Source organism: Cyclopterus lumpus, chromosome 15 (genome assembly GCF_009769545.1).
Source record: "Cyclopterus lumpus isolate fCycLum1 chromosome 15, fCycLum1.pri, whole genome shotgun sequence".
NCBI classification, from domain to species: domain Eukaryota; kingdom Metazoa; phylum Chordata; class Actinopteri; order Perciformes; family Cyclopteridae; genus Cyclopterus; species Cyclopterus lumpus.
The window spans coordinates 791,677-819,166 of NC_046980.1; the positions used below are offsets into that span (position 1 = coordinate 791,677).

Consider the following 27,490-nt stretch of genomic DNA (forward strand, 5'->3'; position numbering starts at 1 on the left):
ACTTCTTTTTGTTGCCTTTTGCATTCTGTTTAATACAAAAAGAAAACATGTTGGCATGTTATATTCATGTTTATACGATTTATTTATTATGATTTCGTACATATTATATATTAATATACATTTATTTTTCTATGTTGTTTTTATTTTGGGAAATAAAAAAAAAGAAACGTGACGACGTGTTTTGCCAGCGTCTTTTATTTTGAAGTCCCAGACCGGAAGCTCTTCGTCGTCGTCGGTAGAATGGTCGGTCGGTTCTTTCCGTGTTTAGTCCGTCTCTACCCGGGTTGAACCTCAGCTCCAGGCCTGCAGCCGATCAGAGCCGAACCGGGTTAACCCGTTCCGAGAGCAGCATGAACGAGACCGAGGGGCTCCGGTTCCGAAGGGTGCACCGGCCGCAGGTCATCACCGACGAGCTGCCGGAGCACCGGAACAAGGGCACCGGGTAAGAAGATCCGCATCCCGGGGGGGTCGGGGGGTAGGGGGGGCACACCAAAACCGAAACGTCAACGCTGCGTCACCTCAGAGGCATTGATCATTAGTCTGATCCAGCATCAGTTGTTATAATATAAATATATATAATAATTCAATGTATTAATGTACTCACTGTACTGAGGTAGAAGTCCATTCTACTCTATACTTCAGACTGATATCATTACTGACTCCAGATCAGCGTCAGTGAGGTTCAAGTGTCCTCTCCTCCAGCAGCACCTACAGTGGGAAGGTGTTCCAGGTGACTCTGCTCTCTCTGGGCGGCTTCCTGCTGCTTCCTCTCCTGGTCATCGTCCTCATCCTCGAGTCCCCCATCCACCCCGAAGTCTTCAGGTGAGTCCCAGAGGAGTGGGCCCTCCAGGGGGGGAGGAGCTCGCCACGACCTCCGGGGGGGGAGGAGCTCGAGCGACCTCCGGGGGGGAGGAGCTCGAGCGACCTCCGGGGGGGGAGGAGCTCGAGCGACCTCCGGGGGGGGAGGAGCTCGAGCGACCTCCGGGGGGGGAGGAGCTCGAGCGACCTCCGGGGGGGGAGGAGCTCGCCGCGACCTCCGGGGGGGGAGGAGCTCGAGCGACCTCCGGGGGGGAGGAGCTCGAGCGACCTCCGGGGGGGGAGGAGCTCGAGCGACCTCCGGGGGGGGAGGAGCTCGCCGCGACCTCCGGGGGGGGAGGAGCTCGAGCGACCTCCGGGGGGGGAGGAGCTCGCCGCGACCTCCGGGGGGGGAGGAGCTCGAGCGACCTCCGGGGGGGGAGGAGCTCGAGCGACCTCCGGGGGGGAGGAGCTCGCCGCGACCTCCGGGGGGGGAGGAGCTCGCCGCGACCTCCGGGGGGGGAGGAGCTCGCCGCGACCTCCAAGGGGGGAGGAGCTCGAGCGACCTCCAGGGGGGGGAGGAGCTCGAGGGACCTCCAGGGGGGGAGGAGCTCGCCGCGACCTCCAGGGGGGGAGGAGCTCGCCGCGACCTCCGAGGGGGGAGGAGCTCGAGCGACCTCCAGGGGGGGGAGGAGCTCGAGGGACCTCCAGGGGGGGAGGAGCTCGCCGCGACCTCCAGGGGGGGAGGAGCTCGCCACGACCTCCGGGGGGGAGGAGCTCGCCACGACCTCCGGGGGGGGAGGAGCTCGAGCGACCTCCGGGGGGGAGGAGCTCGCCGCGACCTCCGGGGGGGGGGGGGGGGGGGAGGAGCTCGAGGGACCTCCGGGGGGGGAGGAGCTCGAGCGACCTCCGGGTGGGGAGGAGCTCGCCGCGACCTCCAGGGGAGGAGGAGCTCGCGGCGACCTCCGGGGGGGGGGAGGAGCTCGAGCGACCTCCGGGTGGGGAGGAGCTCGCCGCGACCTCCAGGGGAGGAGGAGCTCGCGGCGACCTCCGGGGGGGGGGAGGAGCTCTTTTGTTGTACTAATACAAGATGTTTCCTGCAGTCTGAAGGAGCCTCCCCTGATGAAGGGCTGCTGGGAGCCAAACCTGAAGCTCCGAGAGGCTCAGAGACTGTTTGAGGACCAGATCACCGGACCAGAGTCCATCGCCAACATCGGAGGTCTGGTTTACTTTTCACTTTGTTTATTTAGAAACTCACTGACCTTCTAATCTGCTGCCGTCTGGATTGTGATGAAACAAACTGAAAATGTTTCGTCAGTTCGGTTTCCAGCTGATTAAATGGCCAGAGGTCAGAGGTCACGGCCCCAGTCTCTCTGACCTCGGGGTGCAGAAGGCTTCACACGCAACCCGGCAAAAGGTTTTATTGTTGAAAGCAGATGTTTGTCTTTCTGCAGATGTGTTGTACTCTGGAACAGCTGACGGCAAGATCGTGAAGCTGATTGGTCGACGGGTTCACACGGTGACGAGACTCGGGAAACTGCCGTGTGGTGAGTTCAGTTTAATTAAGTTTAGGTTTGGTTTAATGTTCAGTTTAATTAAGTTTAGGTTTAGTTAAGATTCAGTTTAATTAAGTTTAGGTTTGGTTTAATATTCAGTTTAATTAAGTTTACGGTTAGTTTAGGATTCCGTTTAATTAAGTTTAGGTTTGGTTTAATATTCAGTTTAATTAAGTTTAGGTTTGGTTTAATATTCAGTTTAATTAAGTTTAGGTTTGGTTAATATTCAGTTTAATTAAGTTTAGGTTTGGTTTAATATTCAGTTTAATTAAGTTTAGGTTTGGTTTAATATTCAGTTTAATTAAGTTTAGGTTCAGTTAAGATTTAGTTTAATTAAGTTTAGGTTTGGTTAATATTCAGTTTAATTAAGTTTAGGTTTGGTTAATATTCAGTTTAATTAAGTTTAGGTTTGGTTAATATTCAGTTTAATTAAGTTTAGGTTTGGTTAATATTCAGTTTAATTAAGTTTAGGTTTGGTTAATATTCAGTTTAATTAAGTTTAGGTTTGGTTTAATATTCAGTTTAATTAAGTTTAGGTTTGGTTTAATGTTCAGTTTAATTAAGTTTAGGTTTGGTTTAATGTTCAGTTTAATTAAGTTTAGGTTTGGTTTAATATTCAGTTTAATTAAGTTTAGGTTCAGTTAAGATTTAGTTTAATTAAGTTTAGGTTTAGTTAAGATTCAGTTTAATTAAGTTTAGGTTTGGTTTAATGTTCAGTTTAATTAAGTTTAGGTTTGGTTTAATATTCAGTTTAATTAAGTTTAGGTTTGGTTTAATATTCAGTTTAATTAAGTTTAGGTTTGGTTTAATGTTCAGTTTAATTAAGTTTAGGTTTGGTTTAATATTCAGTTTAATTAAGTTTAGGTTCAGTTAAGATTTAGTTTAATTAAGTTTAGGTTTAGTTAAGATTCAGTTTAATTAAGTTTAGGTTTGGTTTAATGTTCAGTTTAATTAAGTTTAGGTTTGGTTTAATATTCAGTTTAATTAAGTTTAGGTTTGGTTTAATGTTCAGTTTAATTAAGTTTAGGTTTGGTTTAATGTTCAGTTTAATTAAGTTTAGGTTTGGTTTAATGTTCAGTTTAATTAAGTTTAGGTTTGGTTTAATATTCAGTTTAATTAAGTTTAGGTTCAGTTAAGATTTAGTTTAATTAAGTTTAGGTTTGGTTAATATTCAGTTTAATTAAGTTTAGGTTTGGTTAATATTCAGTTTAATTAAGTTTAGGTTTGGTTAATATTCAGTTTAATTAAGTTTAGGTTTGGTTAATATTCAGTTTAATTAAGTTTAGGTTTGGTTAATATTCAGTTTAATTAAGTTTAGGTTTGGTTTAATATTCAGTTTAATTAAGTTTAGGTTTGGTTTAATGTTCAGTTTAATTAAGTTTAGGTTTGGTTTAATGTTCAGTTTAATTAAGTTTAGGTTTGGTTTAATATTCAGTTTAATTAAGTTTAGGTTCAGTTAAGATTTAGTTTAATTAAGTTTAGGTTTAGTTAAGATTCAGTTTAATTAAGTTTAGGTTTGGTTTAATGTTCAGTTTAATTAAGTTTAGGTTTGGTTTAATATTCAGTTTAATTAAGTTTAGGTTTGGTTTAATGTTCAGTTTAATTAAGTTTAGGTTTGGTTTAATGTTCAGTTTAATTAAGTTTAGGTTTGGTTTAATATTCAGTTTAATTAAGTTTAGGTTCAGTTAAGATTTAGTTTAATTAAGTTTAGGTTTAGTTAAGATTCAGTTTAATTAAGTTTAGGTTTGGTTTAATGTTCAGTTTAATTAAGTTTAGGTTTGGTTTAATATTCAGTTTAATTAAGTTTAGGTTTGGTTTAATGTTCAGTTTAATTAAGTTTAGGTTTGGTTTAATGTTCAGTTTAATTAAGTTTAGGTTTGGTTTAATGTTCAGTTTAATTAAGTTTAGGTTTGGTTTAATGTTCAGTTTAATTAAGTTTAGGTTTAGTTAAGATTCAGTTTAATTAAGTTTAGGTTTGGTTTAATGTTCAGTTTAATTAAGTTTAGGTTTGGTTTAATATTCAGTTTAATTAAGTTTAGGTTTGATTTAATATTCAGTTTAATTAAGTTTAGGTTTGGTTTAATATTCAGTTTAATTAAGTTTACGGTTTGGTTTAATATTCAGTTTAATTAAGTTTAGGTTTGGTTTAATATTCAGTTTAATTAAGTTTACGGTTAGTTTAGGATTCCGTTTAATTAAGTTTAGGTTTGGTTTAATATTCAGTTTAATTAAGTTTAGGTTTGGTTTAATATTCAGTTTAATTAAGTTTAGGTTTGGTTTAATATTCAGTTTAATTAAGTTTAGGTTTGGTTTAATATTCAGTTTAATTAAGTTTAGGTTTGGTTTAATGTTCAGTTTAATTAAGTTTAGGTTTGGTTTAATATTCAGTTTAATTAAGTTTAGGTTTGGTTTAATATTCAGTTTAATTAAGTTTAGGTTTGGTTTAATATTCAGTTTAATTAAGTTTAGGTTTGGTTTAATATTCAGTTTAATTAAGTTTAGGTTTGGTTTAATATTCAGTTTAATTAAGTTTAGGTTTGGTTAATATTCAGTTTAATTAAGTTTAGGTTTGGTTTAATATTCAGTTTAATTAAGTTTAGGTTTGGTTTAATGTTCAGTTTAATTAAGTTTAGGTTTGGTTTAATGTTCAGTTTAATTAAGTTTAGGTTTGGTTTAATATTCAGTTTAATTAAGTTTAGGTTCAGTTAAGATTTAGTTTAATTAAGTTTAGGTTTAGTTAAGATTCAGTTTAATTAAGTTTAGGTTTGGTTTAATGTTCAGTTTAATTAAGTTTAGGTTTGGTTTAATATTCAGTTTAATTAAGTTTAGGTTTGGTTTAATGTTCAGTTTAATTAAGTTTAGGTTTGGTTTAATGTTCAGTTTAATTAAGTTTAGGTTTGGTTTAATGTTCAGTTTAATTAAGTTTAGGTTTGGTTTAATGTTCAGTTGACTTAATCTTTAGTTTAAATAACATTTTCAGTTTTAAAGTTGTAAATGTAGTTGAGTTGAGTTTAGTTCAGGTTAATGGTGCCTGGAGCATGAAGTGTTGCTGCTCTTCACTCAGTCACAGTCGTCAGTCAGTGTGCCTTTGAGCAAGGCACTGAGCTGACTTCCTGTTTCAAAGAGTTACACACAAACCAAACCACAAGAGGCTGTTTATTGGTTGTGAAACAGGAAGTGAGTGTGAGGAACAAACCGCTTTATTTTGGAAGAACGTTCAGTCTCCCCGAGGGTTAAAAGGACCTTATTGTGGCGGGGTCTTCAAACAGGAAACTCACGGATAGTGAGTCCTTTTCCAGCTCAGAAACTGGTTTCACAGGAAGTGGTTCTGACCAATCAGAGGAGAGGTCTTCACTCTGAGGGCGCGGCCCGACTAACTGGGCGTGTCCTGCAGGCTCCAGGGAGGAGGAGTCCAGCTGTGGGAGGCCGCTGGGGATCCGGGTCGGACCCAACGGGACCCTCTTTGTGGCCGACGCCTACCTGGGTCTGTTCCAGGTGAACCCCACCACAGGTGAGACAGTTGTTGTTGTTATTATTGTTGTACTTGTTTTTATCAAACCTCCTAGTAGAGATTTTTAAAACTGTTTCAATACAGTTTAGTTTATTTTATTTGCACAATTTAATACACAAACATAATAATATATATATATATATATATATATATATATATATATATATATACACACAATGAATATACATTAGATTTGACCACATAATGAATAATGAATTCAATTATTCATTTATTATTCTTTATTACCTGTTTTTATGCCCAAAAGTGCAATAATAAAATCTTTAAATGCCTCAAAACAGTTGTTCCTCTGGTCTGAGGTGAGAGTGGTTGTATATGAAAATAAAATGTAATAAATGAACATCATGTGACTCAAGAGTGACGAGTGGACCAGCTCTTCTCCATGAGCCGACTGGTAATAATCATCATCATCATCATCATCATCATCATCATCATCATCATAATGGATACTGAGACTCTGTCTGTTTCAGGTGAGGCGACCCGGTTGGTGTCGGGGGGTCAGGTGGTCGCCGGCAGGAAGCTGTCGTTCATCAACGACGTGGCGGTGACTCAGGACGGGAAGAAGGTCTACTTCACCGACTCCAGCAGCAGGTGGCAGCGCAGAGACTACCTGCACCTCATCATGGAGGCCACGGCCGATGGGAGGTACGATTCACCTGAGAGTATTCAAGAGTATTCACCTGAGAGTATTCACCTGAGAGTATTCAAGAGTATTCACCTGAGAGTATTCACCTGAGAGTATTCACATGAGAGTATTCACCTGAGAGTATTCACCTGAGAGTATTCACCTGAGAGTATTCACCTGAGAGTATTCACATGAGAGTATTCACATGAGAGTATTCACCTGAGAGTATTCAAGAGTATTCACCTGAGAGTATTCAAGAGTATTCACCTGAGAGTATTCAAGAGTATTCACCTGAGAGTATTCAAGAGTATTCACCTGAGAGTATTCACCTGAGAGTATTCAAGAGTATTCACCTGAGAGTATTCACCTGAGAGTATTCACCTGAGAGTATTCAAGAGTATTCACCTGAGAGTATTCAAGAGTATTCACCTGAGAGTATTCAAGAGTATTCACCTGAGAGTATTCAAGAGTATTCACCTGAGAGTATTCACCTGAGAGTATTCAAGAGTATTCACCTGAGAGTATTCACCTGAGAGTATTCACCTGAGAGTATTCACCTGAGAGTATTCACCTGAGAGTATTCAAGAGTATTCACATGAGAGTATTCACATGAGAGTATTCACATGAGAGTATTCACATGAGAGTATTCAAGAGTATTCACCTGAGAGTATTCACATGAGAGTATTCACCTGAGAGTATTCACCTGAGAGTATTCACCTGAGAGTATTCAAGAGTATTCACCTGAGAGTATTCAAGAGTATTCACCTGAGAGTATTCACCTGAGAGTATTCACCTGAGAGTATTCACATGAGAGTATTCACCTGAGAGTATTCAAGAGTATTCACATGAGAGTATTCAAGAGTATTCACCTGAGAGTATTCACCTGAGAGTATTCAAGAGTATTCACCTGAGAGTATTCACCTGAGAGTATTCACCTGAGAGTATTCAAGAGTATTCACATGAGAGTATTCAAGAGTATTCACATGAGAGTATTCACCTGAGAGTATTCACCTGAGAGTATTCACATGAGAGTATTCACCTGAGAGTATTCACCTGAGAGTATTCAAGAGTATTCACATGAGAGTATTCAAGAGTATTCACATGAGAGTATTCACCTGAGAGTATTCACCTGAGAGTATTCACCTGAGTATTCAAGAGTATTCACATGAGAGTATTCAAGAGTATTCACATGAGAGTATTCACCTGAGAGTATTCACCTGAGAGTATTCACCTGAGAGTATTCAAGAGTATTCACATGAGAGTATTCACATGAGAGTATTCACCTGAGAGTATTCACATGAGAGTATTCACCTGAGTATTCAAGAGTATTCACCTGAGAGTATTCACATGAGAGTATTCACATGAGTATTCACCTGAGAGTATTCACCTGAGAGATAGATTATTAACCTATTATTACAATTAATAATGATAATCAAATTAATTTAAAGTTATATTAATGAAATAGATCAATCGATAGTTTTGTATTTGAATTCTTTCTGGATTTATTTTGACATTCTAATTCTCCCGGCTGACTTCCTGTGGATGTTTCAAAGTAAAAGCGGTGGTTTGATACAGGCGTTGTCTCCGCTCAGAGTGCTGGAGTACGACACCGACAGCAGAGAGCTGACGGTGGTGATGGAGAACCTCCGCTTCCCAAACGGCATCCAGCTGCTCCCCGACGAGGAGTCGGTGCTGGTGGCGGAGACCACCATGGCCCGGATCCGCAGGTAAGACCACCGCCTCCTCCAATTATTAATACAATAGTTTAATGTTTAATCAGGGGCTTCACAAACTAATTAAAGGTTTGAACATGAAGTTCTAGTTTACTTTATTGTAAAATAAAGATCCCAAATAAAAAATGGCAAATGTAATAAAATACAAAGTAATTTATCAAATAGTTCCAATATGATGTGTTTTTAGATAAAACCTGAAGTTCTAAAGTTAGGTGCTTCAAAACATGAAGGAATATAAATAAAATTATAAAAGTATGTGCTTATACTGCTACAATGCTGACGGATGTCCACAGGAGGAGTTATAGATGTTAATAAATGCATTAATTAACACAGACCTGCTTATTACCACATGATATTCTTTAATAAATAATCTATTAAATCTTTATTACGTGATAAATATCGTGCCGTCAGATCTTCTGAGATGTATCACTCCATCTAATAAAAATAATTCAGAGGTAAGAAAATAGTGCGTTTACATTAATTCAACTTTATTCAGTGAGGATTAAAAAGTGAACTTTGATAATAAATGATCGTGCTGACGTCCCCTTTGATTGGACAGTTCCTGATTTACTACTTTTAGTCCGTGTTGTGTTCACAGAACATTTAACATTCAGTCTCTCTGTTGCGTTTCCACCCCAGAGTCCATGTTGCTGGTCTCAACAAAGGAGGGATGGACACCTTCATCGACAACCTGCCCGGCTTTCCCGACAACATTCGTCCGAGCTCGACCGGCGGCTACTGGGTTGCCATGTCAACGGTGCGACCGAACCCCGGCTTCTCCATGCTGGACTTCCTGTCCCAGAGACCCTGGATCAAGAAATTCATCTTCAAGGTACAAGAAGGGGGAGAGAGACCAGGTTCCAACGATAACAGCTAGCATGTTTCATAGTACCAGTAGAGGTGTCCTCGTAGAGACGATAACGACTACCAGGTGTCCTCGTAGAGACGATAACGACTACCAGGTGTCCTCGTAGAGACGATAACGACTACCAGGTGTCCTCGTAGAGACGATAACGTCTACCAGGTGTCCTCGTAGAGACGATAACGACTACCAGGTGTCCTCGTAGAGACGATAACGTCTACCAGGTGTCCTCGTAGAGACGATAACGTCTACCAGGTGTCCTCGTAGAGACGATAACGTCTACCAGGTGTCCTCGTAGAGACGATAACGACTACCAGGTGTCCTCGTAGAGACGATAACGTCTACCAGGTGTCCTCGTAGAGACGATAACGACTACCAGGTGTCCTCGTAGAGACGATAACGACTACCAGGTGTCCTCGTAGAGACGATAACGTCTACCAGGTGTCCTCGTAGAGACGATAACGACTACCAGGTGTCCTCGTAGAGACGATAACGACTACCAGGTGTCCTCGTAGAGACGATAACGACTACCAGGTGTCCTCGTAGAGACGATAACGACTACCAGGTGTCCTCGTAGAGACGATAACGTCTACCAGGTGTCCTCGTAGAGACGATAACGACTACCAGGTGTCCTCGTAGAGACGATAACGACTACCAGGTGTCCTCGTAGAGACGATAACGTCTACCAGGTGTCCTCGTAGAGACGATAACGACTACCAGGTGTCCTCGTAGAGACGATAACGACTACCAGGTGTCCTTTATAATGGACTCGTAAGAGGAAGGTCTTGTCGTCTCATTGGCCTTCCTTGACCAAGAGGACTTGTCCCCAGAGGGAGCTCTGTCTGCAGACTCTGACCTGTACATATTCCTGGAGGTTTTCTAGGAATATCGCGGAATGTATTTTCTTTAAAAGACAGCATACAGTGTAATGTAGTAACACTACGCTTCCTTCCTTCCTTCCCAGCTCTTCAGTCAGGAGGTGCTGATGAAGTTCGTCCCTCGGTACAGCCTGGTGGCGGAGCTCCACGACGGCGGCGTCTGCACTCGGAGCTTCCACGACCCCAACGGCCTGGTGGCGGCTCACGTCAGCGAAGTCCACGAGCATGATGGGAGTCTGTACCTGGGCTCCTACCACTCGCCCTACATCGCCAAACTCGACCTGAGCAAGGTCTAAAAATAAAGAAATAATTAAAATAAAAGACCGACTTTGTGACTCAGCAGGAAGTCAGAAAGCACAAGGCGGCGTTCGTCTTTAACAGCGATGTCATGAAGCTCCGGGAGGGGACATGCGGCCAGGACGGCGGTCTGGCAGCTGTCTCGTTCCAGAGTGAACATCAACATATTTTGAGGGATTAACGCATAATTAATTTAGTCTCCAGAGGGTGAGCAACGACCAACAGCAGAACCTGGTTGTTGATCAATTATCGGCCTTTGTGTTCATGTCCGCCGTTTTGTTTTGGGGAACGTCATGAATCAAACTTTTAAACCTTTTTAGGTTTAGCTGGTTTTAAATCAGGTCCTGTCTGCTCAAATTCTGGATTTAAATTCTAATTTCCAGTTTTTGTCTTTTATTTGCTCAAAGTGTTTGTGTTCTATTAAAGAGTTGTTTTGACGTTGGTTCTGATTGGCCAACGAGACCCGGACCTCGTATCTCTCAACCAGCTGAAGCTAATAAAGCTATGTGGCTCGTTCCTCATGTTAGCGCTAGCAAGCTGCTGCTAACTCGCGTAAATATCATTCACACAATTCAATGGTTCCCAGGGTTACGGTTAACTTTATTAATGATTCAACACGTGTGTGTGTGTGTGTATGTATATATATATATATATATATATATATATATATATATATATATATATATACATACACACACACACACAGAACTAGCAGGTCATCACTCGCTTACTGAATTGTCTGGGTTAGCATTGTTTGGGTTAGCATTGTCTGGGTTAGCATTGTCTAGGTTAGCATTGTTTCTGCTACCAGCTGCCATCCCTCACTTTAATATATCAGCTATCCTGAGTCACATTCACGTGGTACTAATTATTCATAATTTCAGAACGCTGTTACTTCGGTTGTTTTTAGACACTTCTAGTTACGAGTCAGAACCGTTAGCATGTTAGAGAGTAAACACTGGTAATATGTAGCATGTCGTCGTCACGAGCGTCTGGACTTCCGGTTCCGGCCCCAGCTGGAGGACCAGCTTCTGTTTCCGGCTCCGCTGAATCCTGATGAACCGAGCCGACGGTTCCGATCCGGAAGGTTTTAAGGTTTTAATGTTATAAGGATTTAATGTTTTAAGGTTTTCTTCTGAGTGGAGACGAGCTCAAATGTTTCTTGAGTCTTTGTCTCCGTTGAACTGATCTGCAGCGTTTCAGTTTCCTTTTGGTGAAGAAACTATTTTAAATGTTAAATATGTTTCAAAAATTAAAACGGCAATAATCTGTAAATGAATGACTTTGAATTATTATTGGGATTATTTCAGACTTTACATGCAGATTTACATTTCATAATAATTTGATTTGATTGGGGCGTCGTAGGCATCAACACGACTAAAGATTAAAGATTAAAGACAGTTCCTCCTCTCAGGGTTTTATTGTGCGTGAGCGGGTTAATACAGGGAGCAGGTCAGAGGTCACGGGTGAGGATGACGAAGACCTTCACAGGTGAGGATGACGAAGGCCACAGGTGAGGATGACGAAGGCCACAGGTGAGGATGACGAAGGCCTTCACAGGTGAGGATGACGAAGGCCTTCACAGGTGAGGATGACGAAGAGCTTCACAGGTGAGAATGATGGACGATGAAGGCCTTCACAGAGGAGGATGATGATGGGTGATGAAGGTCAGAGGCGGCTGGTGGTTTCAGGGTTTACAGTCCAACACCAGAGTCCTGGTCTCGTTCTTCCAGGGGATCACCCAGACCTCAGTGTGGCACTGAAACGTCTAGAAGAACAGGAAGTTTCACAATAAAAGTCTTTACATCCTGTGCAGTAGGTATTGATGCTCCTCGTGTCTGTTTGCAGGAGAAGACGTTCACGTCATGTTTCCCAGATGGAGACTCACCTGCTGCAGGCGACCTTCAGGCTGAAAGTTACAGGTGGACAGGTTGTTGTTGTTGTTGTTGTCGTCTCGTTTACGGCAGACGGTTCTGGAAATCTCCATATCCACAATGTACTGGACCCCCTTAACAACCTGAAACACAGTACAAGTACCTCAGCGTGACGTCATCAGTTCTGTGCTTTAAGGTTGACCTTTGACCCCTACCTGCCGCTGTGCTCTGTGGATGGCCGAGGGCTTGAAGAGGAAGGCGTCGTTTGATTGGTTGTTGAAGGAGCAGGCGGCTCTGAGGACGACCTGCCGGAGGACGGGGTCCTTCCTGCTGATGTTGATTGGAGACCCGGGCATGGGGCGGCCATGATGGCTGCCCGCCGCCAGCATCAGCTCTTGGAGGGAAATATATATATTTATAAAAATCCTGACTGAAACTCCTCAATTAAACTATTCTGATGTAGAAAGTCACACAACTGATTTGCGACTACTTTCTCAAGGATCTTAGAGAGGAAGGGAAGGTTAGAGATCGGTCTGTAGTTAGCCAACACCTCTGGATTAAGAGTGGTCTTCTTCAGGAGAGGTTTAATTACAGCTACTTTGAAGGAATGTGGTACATGGCCTGTTAGCAAAGACACATTGAAAAGAGACGCAAAACAACCACAAAGCAACCTGTTAGCGCGCATATATATATATATATATAAAATACTATAAATATATATATTATACTATTTGTCCTTTTTGCTCAGGAAAACGTTTGAAGGAACATTAGTTTGCTATTGAAAAGGAGCTAGAATATTATTAATATTAATAAAACTAAATTCATATGTCATCTCTTAATATTAAGAGATAATGTATGGATTTAGTTTGATTAATATTAAGAGATAATACTAGTAATAATTGTAGTACTACTGCAACTACTGCTACTCCTACTAATGCAACTACTAGTAGTACTAGTACTAGTATTAGTACTTTAGAATTGAACTCAATCTGCAGTGAAATTCCAGTTAGTCTTGAACCACTAAGACGAAGGAGGAAGTCTTTTACCCCGAGCAGCGAGCAGCGAGACCAGCAGCAGCGTCTTCAGTCCCATCATGCACTCTGATTGTGTCTGAGGCGGCAACACTGACCACAGATCAGCAGGAACAAACTGTCAAGTTTGTGTCTTCACACTCTTCTTAAAGCTGCAGGACAGCTGGGCCCACTCTGTGATGTCACTTCCTGTCCGTACAGGCTGAGATCAAACCTCACAGGAAGTCTCTGTTTCCCTGCATGCATTGCAGCTCAGCTCTGACACAGAAACCTGATGAACTGAACTAGGATCAGTCTCGTGAAGCTAGTTCATGAAGAACAACGTCATGTAGCAGGCCAGTTATCTGAACTCAGATCAGTTCAGTTTGTTGATGCATTTCTGGATTATCACTGTGGGTTTAAACCAACAGTTAGGTTTAGACAACAACAACAGTTAGGTTTAGACAACAACAACAGTTAGGTTTAGACAACAACAACAGTTAGGTTTAGACAACAACAACAGTTAGGTTTAGACAACTAAACCAACAGTTAGGTTTAGACAACAACAACAGTTAGGTTTAGAAAACTAAACCAACAGTTAGGTTTAGACAACAACAACAGTTAGGTTTAGAAAACTAAACCAACAGTTAGGTTTAGACAACAACAACAGTTAGGTTTAGACAACAACAACAGTTAGGTTTAGACAACAACAACAGTTAGGTTTAGACAACAACAACAGTTAGGTTTAGAAAACTAAACCAACAGTTAGGTTTAGACAACAACAACAGTTAGGTTTAGAAAACTAAACCAACAGTTAGGTTTAGACAACAACAACAGTTAGGTTTAGACAACAACAACAGTTAGGTTTAGACAACAACAACAGTTAGGTTTAGACAACAACAACAGTTAGGTTTAGAAAACTAAACCAACAGTTAGGTTTAGACAACAACAACAGTTAGGTTTAGAAAACTAAACCAACAGTTAGGTTTAGACAACAACAACAGTTAGGTTTAGACAACAACAACAGTTAGGTTTAGACAACAACAACAGTTAGGTTTAGACAACAACAACAGTTAGGTTTAGACAACTAAACCAACAGTTAGGTTTAGACAACAACAACAGTTAGGTTTAGAAAACTAAACCAACAGTTAGGTTTAGACAACAACAACAGTTAGGTTTAGAAAACTAAACCAACAGTTAGGTTTAGACAACAACAACAGTTAGGTTTAGACAACAACAACAGTTAGGTTTAGACAACAACAACAGTTAGGTTTAGACAACAACAACAGTTAGGTTTAGAAAACTAAACCAACAGTTAGGTTTAGACAACAACAACAGTTAGGTTTAGACAACAACAACAGTTAGGTTTAGACAACAACAACAGTTAGGTTTAGAAAACTAAACCAACAGTTTGGTTTAGACAACAACAACAGTTAGGTTTAGACAACAACAACAGTTAGGTTTAGAAAACTAAACCAACAGTTAGGTTTAGACAACAACAACAGTTAGGTTTAGACAACAACAACAGTTAGGTTTAGAGAACTAAACCAACAGTTAGGTTTAGACAACAACAACAGTTAGGTTTAGAAAACTAAACCAACAGTTAGGTTCAGACAACAACAACAGTTAGGTTTAGACAACAACAACAGTTAGGTTTAGACAACAACAACAGTTAGGTTTAGACAACAACAACAGTTAGGTTTAGAAAACTAAACCAACAGTTAGGTTCAGACAACAACAACAGTTAGGTTTAGACAACAACAACAGTTAGGTTTAGACAACAACAACAGTTAGGTTTAGAAAACTAAACCAACAGTTAGGTTTAGACAACAACAACAGTTAGGTTTAGACAACAACAACAGTTAGGTTTAGACAACTAAACCAATAGTTAGGTTTAGACAACAACAACAGTTAGGTTTAGACAACAACAACAGTTAGGTTTAGAAAACTAAACCAACAGTTAGGTTTAGACAACAACAACAGTTAGGTTTAGACAACAACAACAGTTAGGTTTAGAAAACTAAACCAACAGTTAGGTTTAGACAACAACAACAGTTAGGTTTAGAAAACTAAACCATAAGTTAGGTTTAGACAACAACAACAGTTAGGTTTAGACAACAACAACAGTTAGGTTTAGAAAACTAAACCAACAGTTAGGTTTAGAGAAATAAAACAAGTTAGGTTTAGAGAACTAAACCAACAGTTAGGTTTAGACAACAACAACAGTTAGGTTTAGACAACTAAACCAATAGTTAGGTTTAGACAACTAAACCAACAGTTAGGTTTAGAGAAATAAACCAACAGTTAGGTTTAGAGAACTAAACCAACAGTTAGGTTTAGACAACAACAACAGTTAGGTTTAGACAACTAAACCAATAGTTAGGTTTAGACAACAACAACAGTTAGGTTTAGACAACAACAACAGTTAGGTTTAGACAACTAAACCAACAGTTAGGTTTAGACAACTAAACCAATAGTTAGGTTTAGACAACAACAACAGTTAGGTTTAGACAACAACAACAGTTAGGTTTAGACAACTAAACCAACAGTTAGGTTTAGACAACAACAACAGTTAGGTTTAGAGAACTAAACCAACAGTTAGGTTTAGGTTTAGAGAACTAAACCAACAGTTAGGTGTAGACAACTAAACCAACAGTTAGGTTTAGACAACTAAACCAACAGTTAGGTTTAGACAACAACAACAGTTAGGTTTAGACAACAACAACAGAGATGAGTCCTTTATCAGCACTAAGGTCTAACAAAACCAGTACAGAGATGAGTCCTTTATCAGCACTAAGGTCTAACAAGACCAGTTCAGAGATGAGTCCTTTATCAGCACTAAGGTCTAACAAGACCAGTACAGAGATGAGTCCTTTATCAGCACTAGGGTCTAACAAGACCAGTACAGAGATGAGTCCTTTATCAGCACTAAGGTCTAACAAGACCAGTACAGAGATGAGTCCTTTATCAGCACTAAGGTCTAACAAGACCAGTACAGAGATGAGTCCTTTATCAGCACTAAGGTCTAATAAGACCAGTACAGAGATGAGTCCTTTATCAGCACTAAGGTCTAACAAGACCAGTACAGAGATGAGTCCTCTATCAACACTAAGGTCTAACAAGACCAGTACAGAGATGAGTCCTTTATCAGCACTAAGGTCTAACAAGACCAGTACAGAGATGAGTCCTTTATCAACACTAAGGTCTAACAAGACCAGTACAGAGATGAGTCCTCTATCAGCACTAAGGTCTAACAAGACCAGTACAGAGATGAGTCCTTTATCAGCACTAAGGTCTAATAAGACCAGTACAGAGATGAGTCCTTTATCTGGTGCATTAGGAGGTCTGTCTCTGTGCTGTTTTCTAAATCCTGACTGAAACTCCTCAAATAAACTATTCTGATGTAGAAAGTCACACAACTGATTTGCGACTACTTTCTCAAGGATCTTAGAGAGGAAGGGAAGGTTAGAGATCGGTCTGTAGTTAGCCAACACCTCTGGATCAAGAGTGGTCTTCTTCAGGAGAGGTTTAATTACAGCTACTTTGAAGGAATGTGGTACATGGCCTGTTAGCAAAGACACATTGAAAAGAGACGCAAAACAACCACAAAGCAACATGAAGTGATGCAAAGTGACGACACAGAGTTACACAACAACTACTTAGAGACACAAGACTCCAAACATCCATGAAGACATTTGAGTGAAGCACAAAGAGAGAAAAGGAGGTTGTTCATGAGTCTGTGGAGCGTCTCGGGTTGAGCATCCAAATCACGTGCGTGAGGAATCCAACACCTGCCTGCTAATTGATGGTAGCAGTGTGTTAATGAGGGGTGTGTGTGTGTGTGTTTGTGTGTGTGTGTGTGTGTAGTAGCTTCTCACATGCCCGTCTGTAATCATTTAGTTTCATAACAGCAGAGACAAGAATGTTCAGCAAGCCTCCGTCCTGCAGGTGAGTCAGCTGTTCACTGTTTGTCATATAGTTTATAGTTTCATAGAGTAGCTCTGTAAGTTTTAATACTCCAAAATACTGCATTTGTGTCATAAAGTGACTTCTAGTGAAGCTTCTGAATGTGTTTTTAACTTCAGAAACCAAACAACAAAACCAAACAATCAAATGTATTTAATGTCATTGAATTGGACAACGCCATCGGGCTGGAGACGAGGAAGAAGAGCTCCTGCTCTCACCTGTTACAATACCCCCAATGAACAATCTGTTTTCTCTCATTGCGCCATACTAACAATATAGAACTTGGGAGAACATGATTAAATATGTGCATGTCTCATACAGCTAGACCTCCTCAAACAATGTGTCATCACACAGACTGGAGATCGGCTCAGAGGAGCAGCAAGAGGGGGTTGTACTTTCAGTCAGTCGGCTTGTTCTGTACCAGCAACAGACTGGAACAGAACCGCCAGAGAACTACAGACCTACAGTTCAGTTAAAGAAATGGGTAGTTAGTACCAGCTCATCAGCTCATCCAGAATGCAGCTGCTCGACTGGTCTTCAACCTAAATTTACCCACAATCCTCTGCTCCTCCGTGACCTTCACTGGTTACCGGTGGCTGCAGCATCCGCTTCAACACATTGGTACTTGGGTACCGTGCTGCGAACAGATCGGGTCCGGTCTACATCCAGGACATGGTCTAACCTCACATCCAGGACATGGTCTAACCTCACACCAGGACATGGTCTAACCTCACATCCAGGACATGGTCAAACCGTACACCCAGGACATGGTCTAACCTCACACCCAGGACATGGTCTAACCTCACATCCAGGACATGGTCTAACCTCACATCCAGGACATGGTCAAACCGTACACCCAGGACATGGTCTAACCTCACACCCAGGACATGGTCTAACCTCACACCCAGGACATGGTCTAACCTCACACCCAGGACATGGTCTAACCTCACATCCAGGACATGGTCTAACCTCACATCCAGGACATGGTCTAACCTCACATCCAGGACATGGTCTAACCTCACACCCAGGACATGGTCTAACCTCACACCCAGGACATGGTCTAACCTCACACCCAGGACATGGTCTAACCTCACACCCAGGACATGGTCTAACCTCACATCCAGGACATGGTCCAACCTCACACCCAGGACATGGTCTAACCTCACACCCAGGACATGGTCTAACCTCACATCCAGGACATGGTCTAACCTCACACCAGGACATGGTCTAACCTCACACCCCAGCCCGTTCACTTGGCTTGGCTTCTGCCAATCAGCTTGTAGCTCCTTCACTTCGAGCTAAACACTCAAAGTCACGACTGTTTGCTGTGCTGGCTCCTCATTGGTGGAACGAGCCCCTCATTGACATCAGGACAGGAAGTCTCTACAGACTAAAAACACATCTTAGTGACCACACCTTGAATAGGGAAGGTAGAGCCGTAGTAGCACTCTAGTAGCACTTAAATGTCTCTTACTGATAGCACTTTGTAGTTTAACGTTATTGAAGAAATTGTACTTTCTTGATTCTTGTTGTTCTGAGTTTGGACTCATGGTTTAATGCACTTATTGTAAGTCGCTTTGGATAAAAGCGTCAGCTAAATGACATGTAATGTAATGTGATGTAATGTAACATTCAGGATCAATGTCTTACCTTAACCATTCAATGTCAATGCCGTGCCGTAGCCACTTAAGGCCAATGCCATGCCTTAACCATCTAAGTCTTACCGTAACCATTCAATGCCAATGTCTTACCGTAACCATTCTGGGACACTGCCTTACCTTAACCATTCAGGGACAATGCCTTACCTTAACCGGTCAAGGTCAATGCCTTACCGTAACCGGTCAAGGTCAATGTATTGCCCTGACCATTCAAGGTCAATGCCTTACCTTGACCGGTCAAGGTCAATTCCTTACCTTAACCATTCAGGGACAATGCCTTACCTTAACCGGTCAAGGTCAATGCCTTACCTTAACCATTCAAGCGCAATGTCTTAACTTAACCATTCAAGAGCAATTCCTTACCTTAACCATTCAAGAGCAATGTCTTACCTTAACCATTCAAGATCAATGACTTACCTTAACCATTCAGGGCCAATGCCTTACCTTAACCATTCAGGGTCAATGCCTTACCTTAACCATTCAGGGCCAATACCTTACCTTAACCATTAAGGGTCAATGCCTTACCTTAACCATTCAGGGCCAATGCCTTACCTTAACCATTCAAGAGCAGTGCCTTACCTTAACCATTAAGGGTCAATGCCTTACCTTAACCATTAAGGGTCAATGCCTTACCTTAACCATTCAGGGCCAATGCCTTACCTTAACCATTCAAGAGCAGTGCCTTACCTTAACCATTAAGGGTCAATGCCTTACCTTAACCATTCAGGGCCAATGCCTTACCTTAACCATTCAAGAGCAGTGCCTTACCTTAACCATTAAGGGTCAATGCCTTACCTTAACCATTAAGGGTCAATGCCTTACCTTAACCATTAAGGGTCAATGCCTTACCTTAACCATTCAGGGCCAATGCCTTACCTTAACCATTCAAGAGCAGTGCCTTACCTTAACCATTAAGGGTCAATGCCTTACCTTAACCATTCAGGGCCAATGCCTTACCTTAACCATTCAAGAGCAGTGCCTTACCTTAACCATTAAGGGTCAATGCCTTACCTTAACCATTAAGGGTCAATGCCTTATCTTAACCATTAAGGGCCAATGCCTTACCGTCACCATTCAGGGCCAATGCCTTACCTTAACCATTCAAGAGCAGTGCCTTACCTTAACCATTAAGGGTCAATGCCTTACCTTAACCATTCAGGGTCAATGCCTTACATTAATTAACCATTCAAGAGCAGTGCCTTACCTTAACCGTTCAAGAGCAATGCTATATCTTAACCTTTCAAGGTCAATACCTTACTTTAACCTCAATGCTTTATATTCTCTCTCAGGAGAACATTGTGGACTCGACTTCCAAACAGCCGTTGACCGTCTTATGACCGCACAGCAACGAGTTACTTAAGTCTTTAACCTTCTTCTTTTCCTGCTCCACACAAACATCAATGACTGACTCCTCACAAGGATCAATGACCCACATTGTGTGTGTGTGTGTGTGTGTGTGTGTGTGTGTGTGTGTGTGTGTGTGTGTGTGTGTAGAACTATAGAAATCAATAAAGAATCACATTACTGTGTGTTGGTCAGCATTGATCAGTGCTGCATGAAGCAGAATGCTCTCATCGTGTGGATGACCCTCCTCCCCCCCCCCCCCCCCCCCCCACCAGCCTGGAGGAAAAAAAAGAAATGGGGTCTAAAATTAGAACGGAACTGTTAGCCAATCAGAGAACGAGGCGTGAGCTTGCCAAGGGTGTGTCAGGGAGTGTGTGTGTTGTGCTGAGTCATTATTCTAGTTTGTGTGTGTGTGTGGGGTGTGTGTGGGGGGGGGGGGGGCATACATTCATCTTCTCCAGCTAGTAGAAGGGAGTGTTAGCATTAAGTTATATCACGTCCTTCACTAGAGTAAAGTACTTCTAACACAGTAAAAGTTCTGCACTTTTAGAACGATGTACTAGAAGAATGAATGGATGAAGTGCAGCTCATACAGACAACGACACAAACAAGGAATTCTCTTCTTCTTTCTACCCTCTCATCTACTCCCCCCTCCTGCACAAGAGTCCCGTGTTACTTCCATATATCACTCCCTCCCTCTCTGGCTCACGTGCCCTCTCTCCACCCCTTCCTTCCTTCCTTCCTTTCTTCCTTCCTTCCTTCCTTCCTTCCTTCCTTCCTTCCTTCCTTCCTTCCCTCCCCCCTCCCTCTCTTGTTCATTAGCACAAGAAGAAGAACAGATCGCTGACAGAAGAGAAGAGACGACGAGGCAGACAAGACAGAGAGAAGAAGAAGAAGGAAAGCATCATGGACGCTCTGAAGAAGGGACTCAACATGGCGAAGGACGGAGTTGTGTCCGCCGCCGAGAAGACAAAGGCCGGCGTGGGTGGAGCCGCTACCAAGACCAAGGAGGGGGTCTTCTATGTCGGTGAGAGAGCGGATGGATGGATGGGTGGATGGATAGATGGGTGGATAGATGGGTGGATAGATGGATGGATGGATGGATGGATGGATAGATGGGCGGATAGATGGATGGAGTGGCAGATGGATGGGCGGATGGATGGATGGATGGATACATGGGTGGATAGATGGATGGATGGATGGGTGGATGGATGGATGGATGGATGGTTGGGTGGATAGATGGGCGGATGGATGGATGGATACATGGGTGGATAGATCGGTGGATAGATGGATGGATGGATGGATGGGTGGATGGATAGATAGATGGATGGATGGATAGATGGGCGGATAGATGGATGGAGTGGCAGATGGATGGGCGGATGGATGGATGGATGGATACATGGGTGGATAGATGGGTGGATAGATGGATGGATGGATGGTTGGGTGGATACATGGGTGGATAGATGGGTGGATAGATAGATGGATGGATGGATGGATGGTTGGGTGGATACATGGGTGGATAGATGGGTGGATGGATGGGTGGATGGATGGATGGATGGTTGGGTGGATAGATGGGTGGATAGATGGGTGGATGGATGGATGGATGGAAAGTAAAATTCAACAAAAAACTGATTAAAAATGTAAAGTTGAGAGAGAAAAAGACGGTGGTAGAAAAGTGACAAGGGGGATGATGGAGAGATAAAAGGAGGGACAATGAAGGAGTGAACTGGATTCATCATATCTGTGAATTGTAAAGTGAGGGAGGGAGGGAGGTGGGGAGGTGGGGAGGTGGGGAGGTGAGGCCTGAAAAAGTTACATTTGAGATGAAATTGCGCATTAATTAAGAGAGTTAAATCGATCCATAGGCCCTTCTTTATGGGAAATGAAGGAGGGATGGGTGGAGGACGAGCGCAGAACAAACTGGGAGGAGGGAGGGAGGACAGGAAGCGGAATCTTTAAAATATTGATTTTAGAAAAAGAGAGAGTTTCATCATGACATTGTACATTTAATGTGGAGGACTGTTTGGAACAGGGATGAGGGGATGAAAGAGAAGGGAAAGATGGAGGGATGACTTGAGTGGTAATAGTGGGGTATAAAATGAAGCAATTCATCATCACTTCGTGATATAAATTTAAAGATGTGGAATTATTTGCAGCAGATAGAGAATGAGAAGGAACGAGGGAAAGAGAGAAGAACGGAAGAGAAGAGAAGGAGAGAAGAAGGGATGGAGCACCTGAGCTGAAGCTTCTTCAGGAAAAAGGATGTGTTTGGAACATTAGATGCAGAGCTTCAACAGCGCCACCATGAGGCCAAACAGGAAGTCAGACACAGGAAGTCAGACCATGAGGCCAAACAGGAAGTCAGACCATGAGGCCAAACAGGAAGTCAGACACAGGAAGTCAGACCATGAGGCCAAACAGGAAGTCAGACCATGAGGCCAAACAGGAAGTCAGACACAGGAAGTCAGACCATGAGGCCAAACAGGAAGTCTGTCCTACTGTTATTACAGACACCTGGACTAACCACAGACTGTCCTACTGTTATTACAGACACCTGAACTAACCACAGACTGTCCTACTGTTATTACAGACACCTGAACTAACCACAGACTGTCCTACTGTTATTACAGACACCTGAACTAACCACAGACTGTCCTACTGTTATTACAGACACCTGGACTAACCACAGACTGTCCTACTGTTATTACAGACACCTGGACTAACCACAGAACTAACCTTCTGAAGCGTCTCTATTATAAGACTGTTATCACCATTAAAGTTGATTTCTCTTCCCAGGAAACAAGACGATGGAGGGAGTCGTGACCGGAGTCAACACAGGTGAGAGACCGTTTGGCTCTTCCTCAACATCCATTTAGAAGCTGAAGGACGAACGCGTTGGAATGCTGAGACACTAGTCAGAGGAGAGAGTTTTCTCACAGTGGCTTAAGATGTTAATGTAGCAGACGCAGGAGGAACGCACTGAACACATCATTGTAGTAACCTGCTGCCACTGAGAGGACGACTCCATGTCTGATTGATGCTTTTATTTTGTAGGAAGCCTGTTGACGAACAACTCTCTGCTTCTGATTGATGCTTTTATTTTGTAGAAAGCCTGTTGACGAACGACTCTCTGCTTCTGATTGATGCTTTTATTTTGTAGGAAGCCTCTTGACGAACGACTCTCTGCTTCTGATTGATGCTTTTATTTTGTAGAAAGTCTCTTGACGAACGACTCTCTGCTTCTGATTGATGCTTTTATTTTGTAGGAAGCCTCTTGACGAACGACTCTCTGCTTCTGATTGATGGTTTTATTTTGTAGAAAGTCTCTTGACGAACGACTCTCTGCTTCTGATTGATGCTTTTATTTTGTAGGAAGCCTCTTGACGAACGACTCTCTGCTTCTGATTGATGCTTTTATTTTGTAGGAAGCCTTGACGTACAGGACTTCTTTAGTTTAGTGAACGGAGAATTGAACTCTGATCAAAGGTTCAACTGAAAGAGACAAAGAGGAAGAAGAAGAGAACAAATCAGCGTCAAGGAAACAGGAAGCTGAGATTTAAACAGGAAGAGCTTCCTGTTTCATTACGTTTCATTTAGCTGGTTACCTTTAAACCTCTCCAATCAATATTCATGATCAATAATCAAACTTCTCCTGTCATGTGACACCAAGAGGAGAGCATTAGAAGTTATTCTGAGACATATTCTGGGATGTTTCCTGTTTCCAGTCTCCCAGAAGTCCACCGAACAGGCCAACGTCGTGGCCGACACCGCGGTCGCCGGGGCCAACGAGGTGGCCCAGGCGGCGGTGGAGGGGGCGGAGAACGCGGCGGTGGCGAGCGGCTTCGTCAGCGCGGTGAGTGATGTCACATGATGTCACATGATGTCACATGATGTCACATGTGGGCTTTTAGAAACCACATTATCTTTCAATGTCTTTATATATATTTAAAATGTGTTGATACAGTTTTTTAATAATCAGTCTAATCTCTACCTTTATTTACCTTTATTGATATTTTTCACTTTGAGTCTTTTTAAGAAAAAGGACAACGTAAACAATTTAAGTCGTTTACAATAAAACTTTGATTTTCCGACACGTTAGAATGAAGTTTTTTTAAATCTCTGTTGATAACTTTTATTACTATTGAACGAATCTCTGGTGGTTGGCTGAGAGCAGGAAGAGGCGGGACCAGTGGCTGAGGAGGTGCCTGATTGGTCGGGCCGTTGAGTGACTGATTGCATGGCATGATGCTCATTGGATGATTTGATTTGCTTCATAAATGTTTATCTCATTACAATAATGATCATATTTCAAATGTAAATTCTTAATTAAATGTGCGCAAAAGCTTAGTGGTTGCACTGGTACAGTTACTGATGTGGATCTAGTTTATAGTTTTTGGCCAAAAGATTATAATTTAAGAACTTTAAATAAGTAGAATTAGGTCTGAAAATCAGAAGAAATCAGTTGGTGAAAAGTACTAAATGGATTTTCTAGTATTGAACTTTCCACTTCATCTCATCTCAAAGGAAAATATGCTACTTATTACTGAGCTATATTTATTTAATAATTACTTGTTACTTTGCATGTTCACATTAATCACATGAAAGATGAATAAAGTTATGAATGATGATGTATTGTTGAGGACTAATTGATCCAACAGAACTGAGTTGATCGGAGGCTTATTCAGATCAGCTGTTGGTCCTTTTGACCAATCAGATGAGGGGACGCTTCTCTTTATTATTTATCAATTATTAAGAGAAGAGGAGACGCTTTATTAAAGGAGGACAGAGGGACAGAGTACTTCTTATGATACTAAGTATCAGTACTTCAGAGGGACAGAGTACTTCTTATGATACTAAGTATCAGTACTTCAGAGGGACAGAGTACTTCTTATGATACTAAGTATCAGTACTTCAGAGGGACAGAGTACTTCTTATGATACTAAGTATCAGTACTTCAGAGGGACAGAGTACTTATTATGATACAAAGTATCAGTACTTCAGAGGGACAGAGTACTTCTTATGATACAAAGTATCAGTACTTCAGAGGGACAGAGTACTTCTTATGATACTAAGTATCAGTACTTCAGAGGGACAGAGTACTTCTTATGATACTAAGTATCAGTACTTCAGAGGGACAGAGTACTTCTTATGATACTAAGTATTTCATAACCAGTGCATGAATTGAAAATTGTGAACAGATAACTGGAACTACTTAGTGTCCATTATCAGGAATTAATGGGCAGCCTGCAGCCAATCAGAATCCAGTATTTACTCAGACCATGGTATAAATACATGTACACTTCAGTGGCAATCGCCAAGAACAATCCCTGATAAATGTAGTAGTAGTAGTAGTAGTAGTAGTAGTAGTAGTAGCAGTAGTAGTACACATTACCTCACAGATATGACATCATGAGACTGTTATATGTCCCCACTTTAATATAATAGTTTATGTTGGAGTGAATATCACTCAGATGTATGAAGGTAGCCGAGCTTGAAGGAGAAGGATGCATGGAGGTGTTAGGAAAGGAAACGTTGTTCCTTCTCCTGAATCCATTGGATGCTCCTCATTATGCAGATGATGCCTCTCTTTACTTTAGGGGAAGAAAGAAGAACATTGGTTTCCATCTTTGATGGATGATGATGACTAGACTACAAAGAACCAAGAAGAACCGGTTGGAATAAGTTCTCGTTCATCACATCAACGCCTAACGTGCCCGTGTCTTCCATCTTTGAGGCTTCACCTCATGAACAGAGACAACTATGATGTGTTTGAATGCATACGTAACGTTGAAGAGACAAACAGGAGGAGGCGTTCCTGTGTTACTCTTCATTTGGTCATGTGACCTCTGCTCTGTCTCACCTGCAGGCCGCCCTCCCTAAAACAGAAGCAGGGGGAGAACCGACGGAACAGGCTGCCCAGTAGGTGAGAAAACTAACTGCAACAGGAAGTGACCATATGTGGACGGAGGAGGAGTTACCTAGAGACCTGTCAATCACATTATAGCCCCGCCCTAAAGCATCCCCTGCTTTATGGTCTGTTTGACTCTAAATTACCATAATTTACTAAATGAACATCATTCTGTATTGAAGAAGACTTGAAACTAGAGATTGAGACCAAAAACTAATGTTTACAATGTTTACTGAGGGAATACATCAAGAGAACTAGAGTCATTTATATAGACTTCTATACAACCAGAGGAGTCGCCCCCTGGTGGTCAGGAGAGAGAATGCAGCTTTAACACATGAAGCATAGACTTCTATACAACCAGAGGAGTCGCCCCCTGGTGGTCAGGAGAGAGAATGCAGCTTTAACACATGAAGCATAGACTTCTATACAACCAGAGGAGTCGCCCCCTGGTGGTCAGGAGAGAGAATGCAGCTTTAACACATGAAGCACAGACTTCTATACAACCAGAGGAGTCGCCCCCTGGTGGTCAGTAGAGAGAATGCAGCTTTAACACATGAAGCATAGACTTCTATACAACCAGAGGAGTCGCCCCCTGGTGGTCAGGAGAGAGAATGCAGCTTTAACACATGAAGCATAGACTTCTATACAACCAGAGGAGTCTGAGCTCTAACACTAAATTGGAACAGGGCCATAATTGTTCAAATGTTTTTAATGCTGTGTTAAAAATGTCTGCTGTGAAAAGGGCCCACGCCGGGTTCTATCTACTTTAATTCCTTCTTTTGGTTTTCTTTCCCTCTCAGAACCTCGTCCTCACCGACCTGCTGTCACTTCCTGTTCCTTCCCGTCCAATGAGCAATGAGAGAAGAGGAACCTTTACATTGTAACTGTCGCTCAGCCCTTTGACCTCTGTGTGTAATGACATCATCCACCAGGCCTAATGTGGCTCACAGGCCCCGCCCCCTCCTCCAGTCAATCACAAGGCTGACCCCGCCCCCTTTTGAATGCATGTTGCCTTACTGACACACTACTAATATACTAGAAAACACACACATTAACTAATAATTAATTCCTGAATACACACACACAGACACGCACACACTGATATTAACAGATTTTTACAAACTGAAATAAAAGTCTGATAGAAATCCACCTCTTTGTTTCTTGTTCACTGTGAAACCAAAATAGAAGAATAGAATTATGAATTTGGGGGTTTCTGTTGGTGGTTCTGATGGTTCTGATGGAAACTGGTTCTGTTGATGTTTCTGATAGAACTTTGTTCTTATTGGGGTTCTAAAGGTTCTGGTGGTACTTCTGATTGGGGTTCTGATGGTTCTGGTGGTACTTCTGATTGGGGTTCTAATGGTTCTGGTGGTACTTCTTATTGGGGTTCTAATGGTTCTGATGGTACTTCTGATTGGGGTTCTGATGGTTCTGGTGGTACTTCTGATTGGGGTT

The 27,490-nt window shown here is 42.0% G+C and overlaps 3 protein-coding genes across 4 annotated transcripts; 2 read left to right on the plus strand and 1 right to left on the minus strand.

Moving 5' to 3' along the window:
* The first annotated feature begins 210 nt into the window (after window positions 1-210).
* On the plus strand, window positions 211-10,712 carry apmap (adipocyte plasma membrane associated protein). 2 transcript variants are annotated; one of them, XM_034551984.1, is made up of 9 exons: window positions 211-442; window positions 703-822; window positions 1,899-2,014; window positions 2,250-2,342; window positions 5,746-5,862; window positions 6,351-6,525; window positions 8,098-8,232; window positions 8,878-9,070; window positions 10,065-10,712. In XM_034551984.1, the coding sequence occupies exons 1-9, from the start codon at window positions 351-353 to the stop codon at window positions 10,272-10,274; spliced, it is 1,251 nt and encodes a 416-aa protein (XP_034407875.1). In that variant the 5' UTR covers window positions 211-350; the 3' UTR covers window positions 10,275-10,712. The 2 variants fall into 2 exon arrangements, with proteins under 2 accessions (XP_034407875.1, XP_034407876.1); XM_034551985.1 differs by having other exon boundaries at window positions 706-822.
* Window positions 10,713-11,671: 959 nt separating this feature from the next.
* LOC117743975 (cystatin-F) lies at window positions 11,672-13,367 on the minus strand. Its single transcript, XM_034551987.1, has 4 exons — window positions 13,196-13,367; window positions 12,365-12,543; window positions 12,164-12,292; window positions 11,672-12,043 (listed from the first exon to the last, which is right to left on the minus strand). The coding sequence occupies exons 1-4, from the start codon at window positions 13,242-13,244 to the stop codon at window positions 11,963-11,965; spliced, it is 438 nt and encodes a 145-aa protein (XP_034407878.1). The 5' UTR covers window positions 13,245-13,367; the 3' UTR covers window positions 11,672-11,962.
* Window positions 13,368-16,838: 3,471 nt separating this feature from the next.
* On the plus strand, window positions 16,839-27,057 carry sncga (synuclein, gamma a). Its single transcript, XM_034552327.1, has 8 exons — window positions 16,839-16,967; window positions 17,060-17,107; window positions 20,950-21,154; window positions 22,924-22,965; window positions 23,853-23,980; window positions 24,302-24,328; window positions 25,994-26,050; window positions 26,836-27,057. The coding sequence occupies exons 1-7, from the start codon at window positions 16,965-16,967 to the stop codon at window positions 26,048-26,050; spliced, it is 510 nt and encodes a 169-aa protein (XP_034408218.1). The 5' UTR covers window positions 16,839-16,964; the 3' UTR covers window positions 26,836-27,057.
* The last annotated feature ends 433 nt before the right edge of the window (window positions 27,058-27,490 follow it).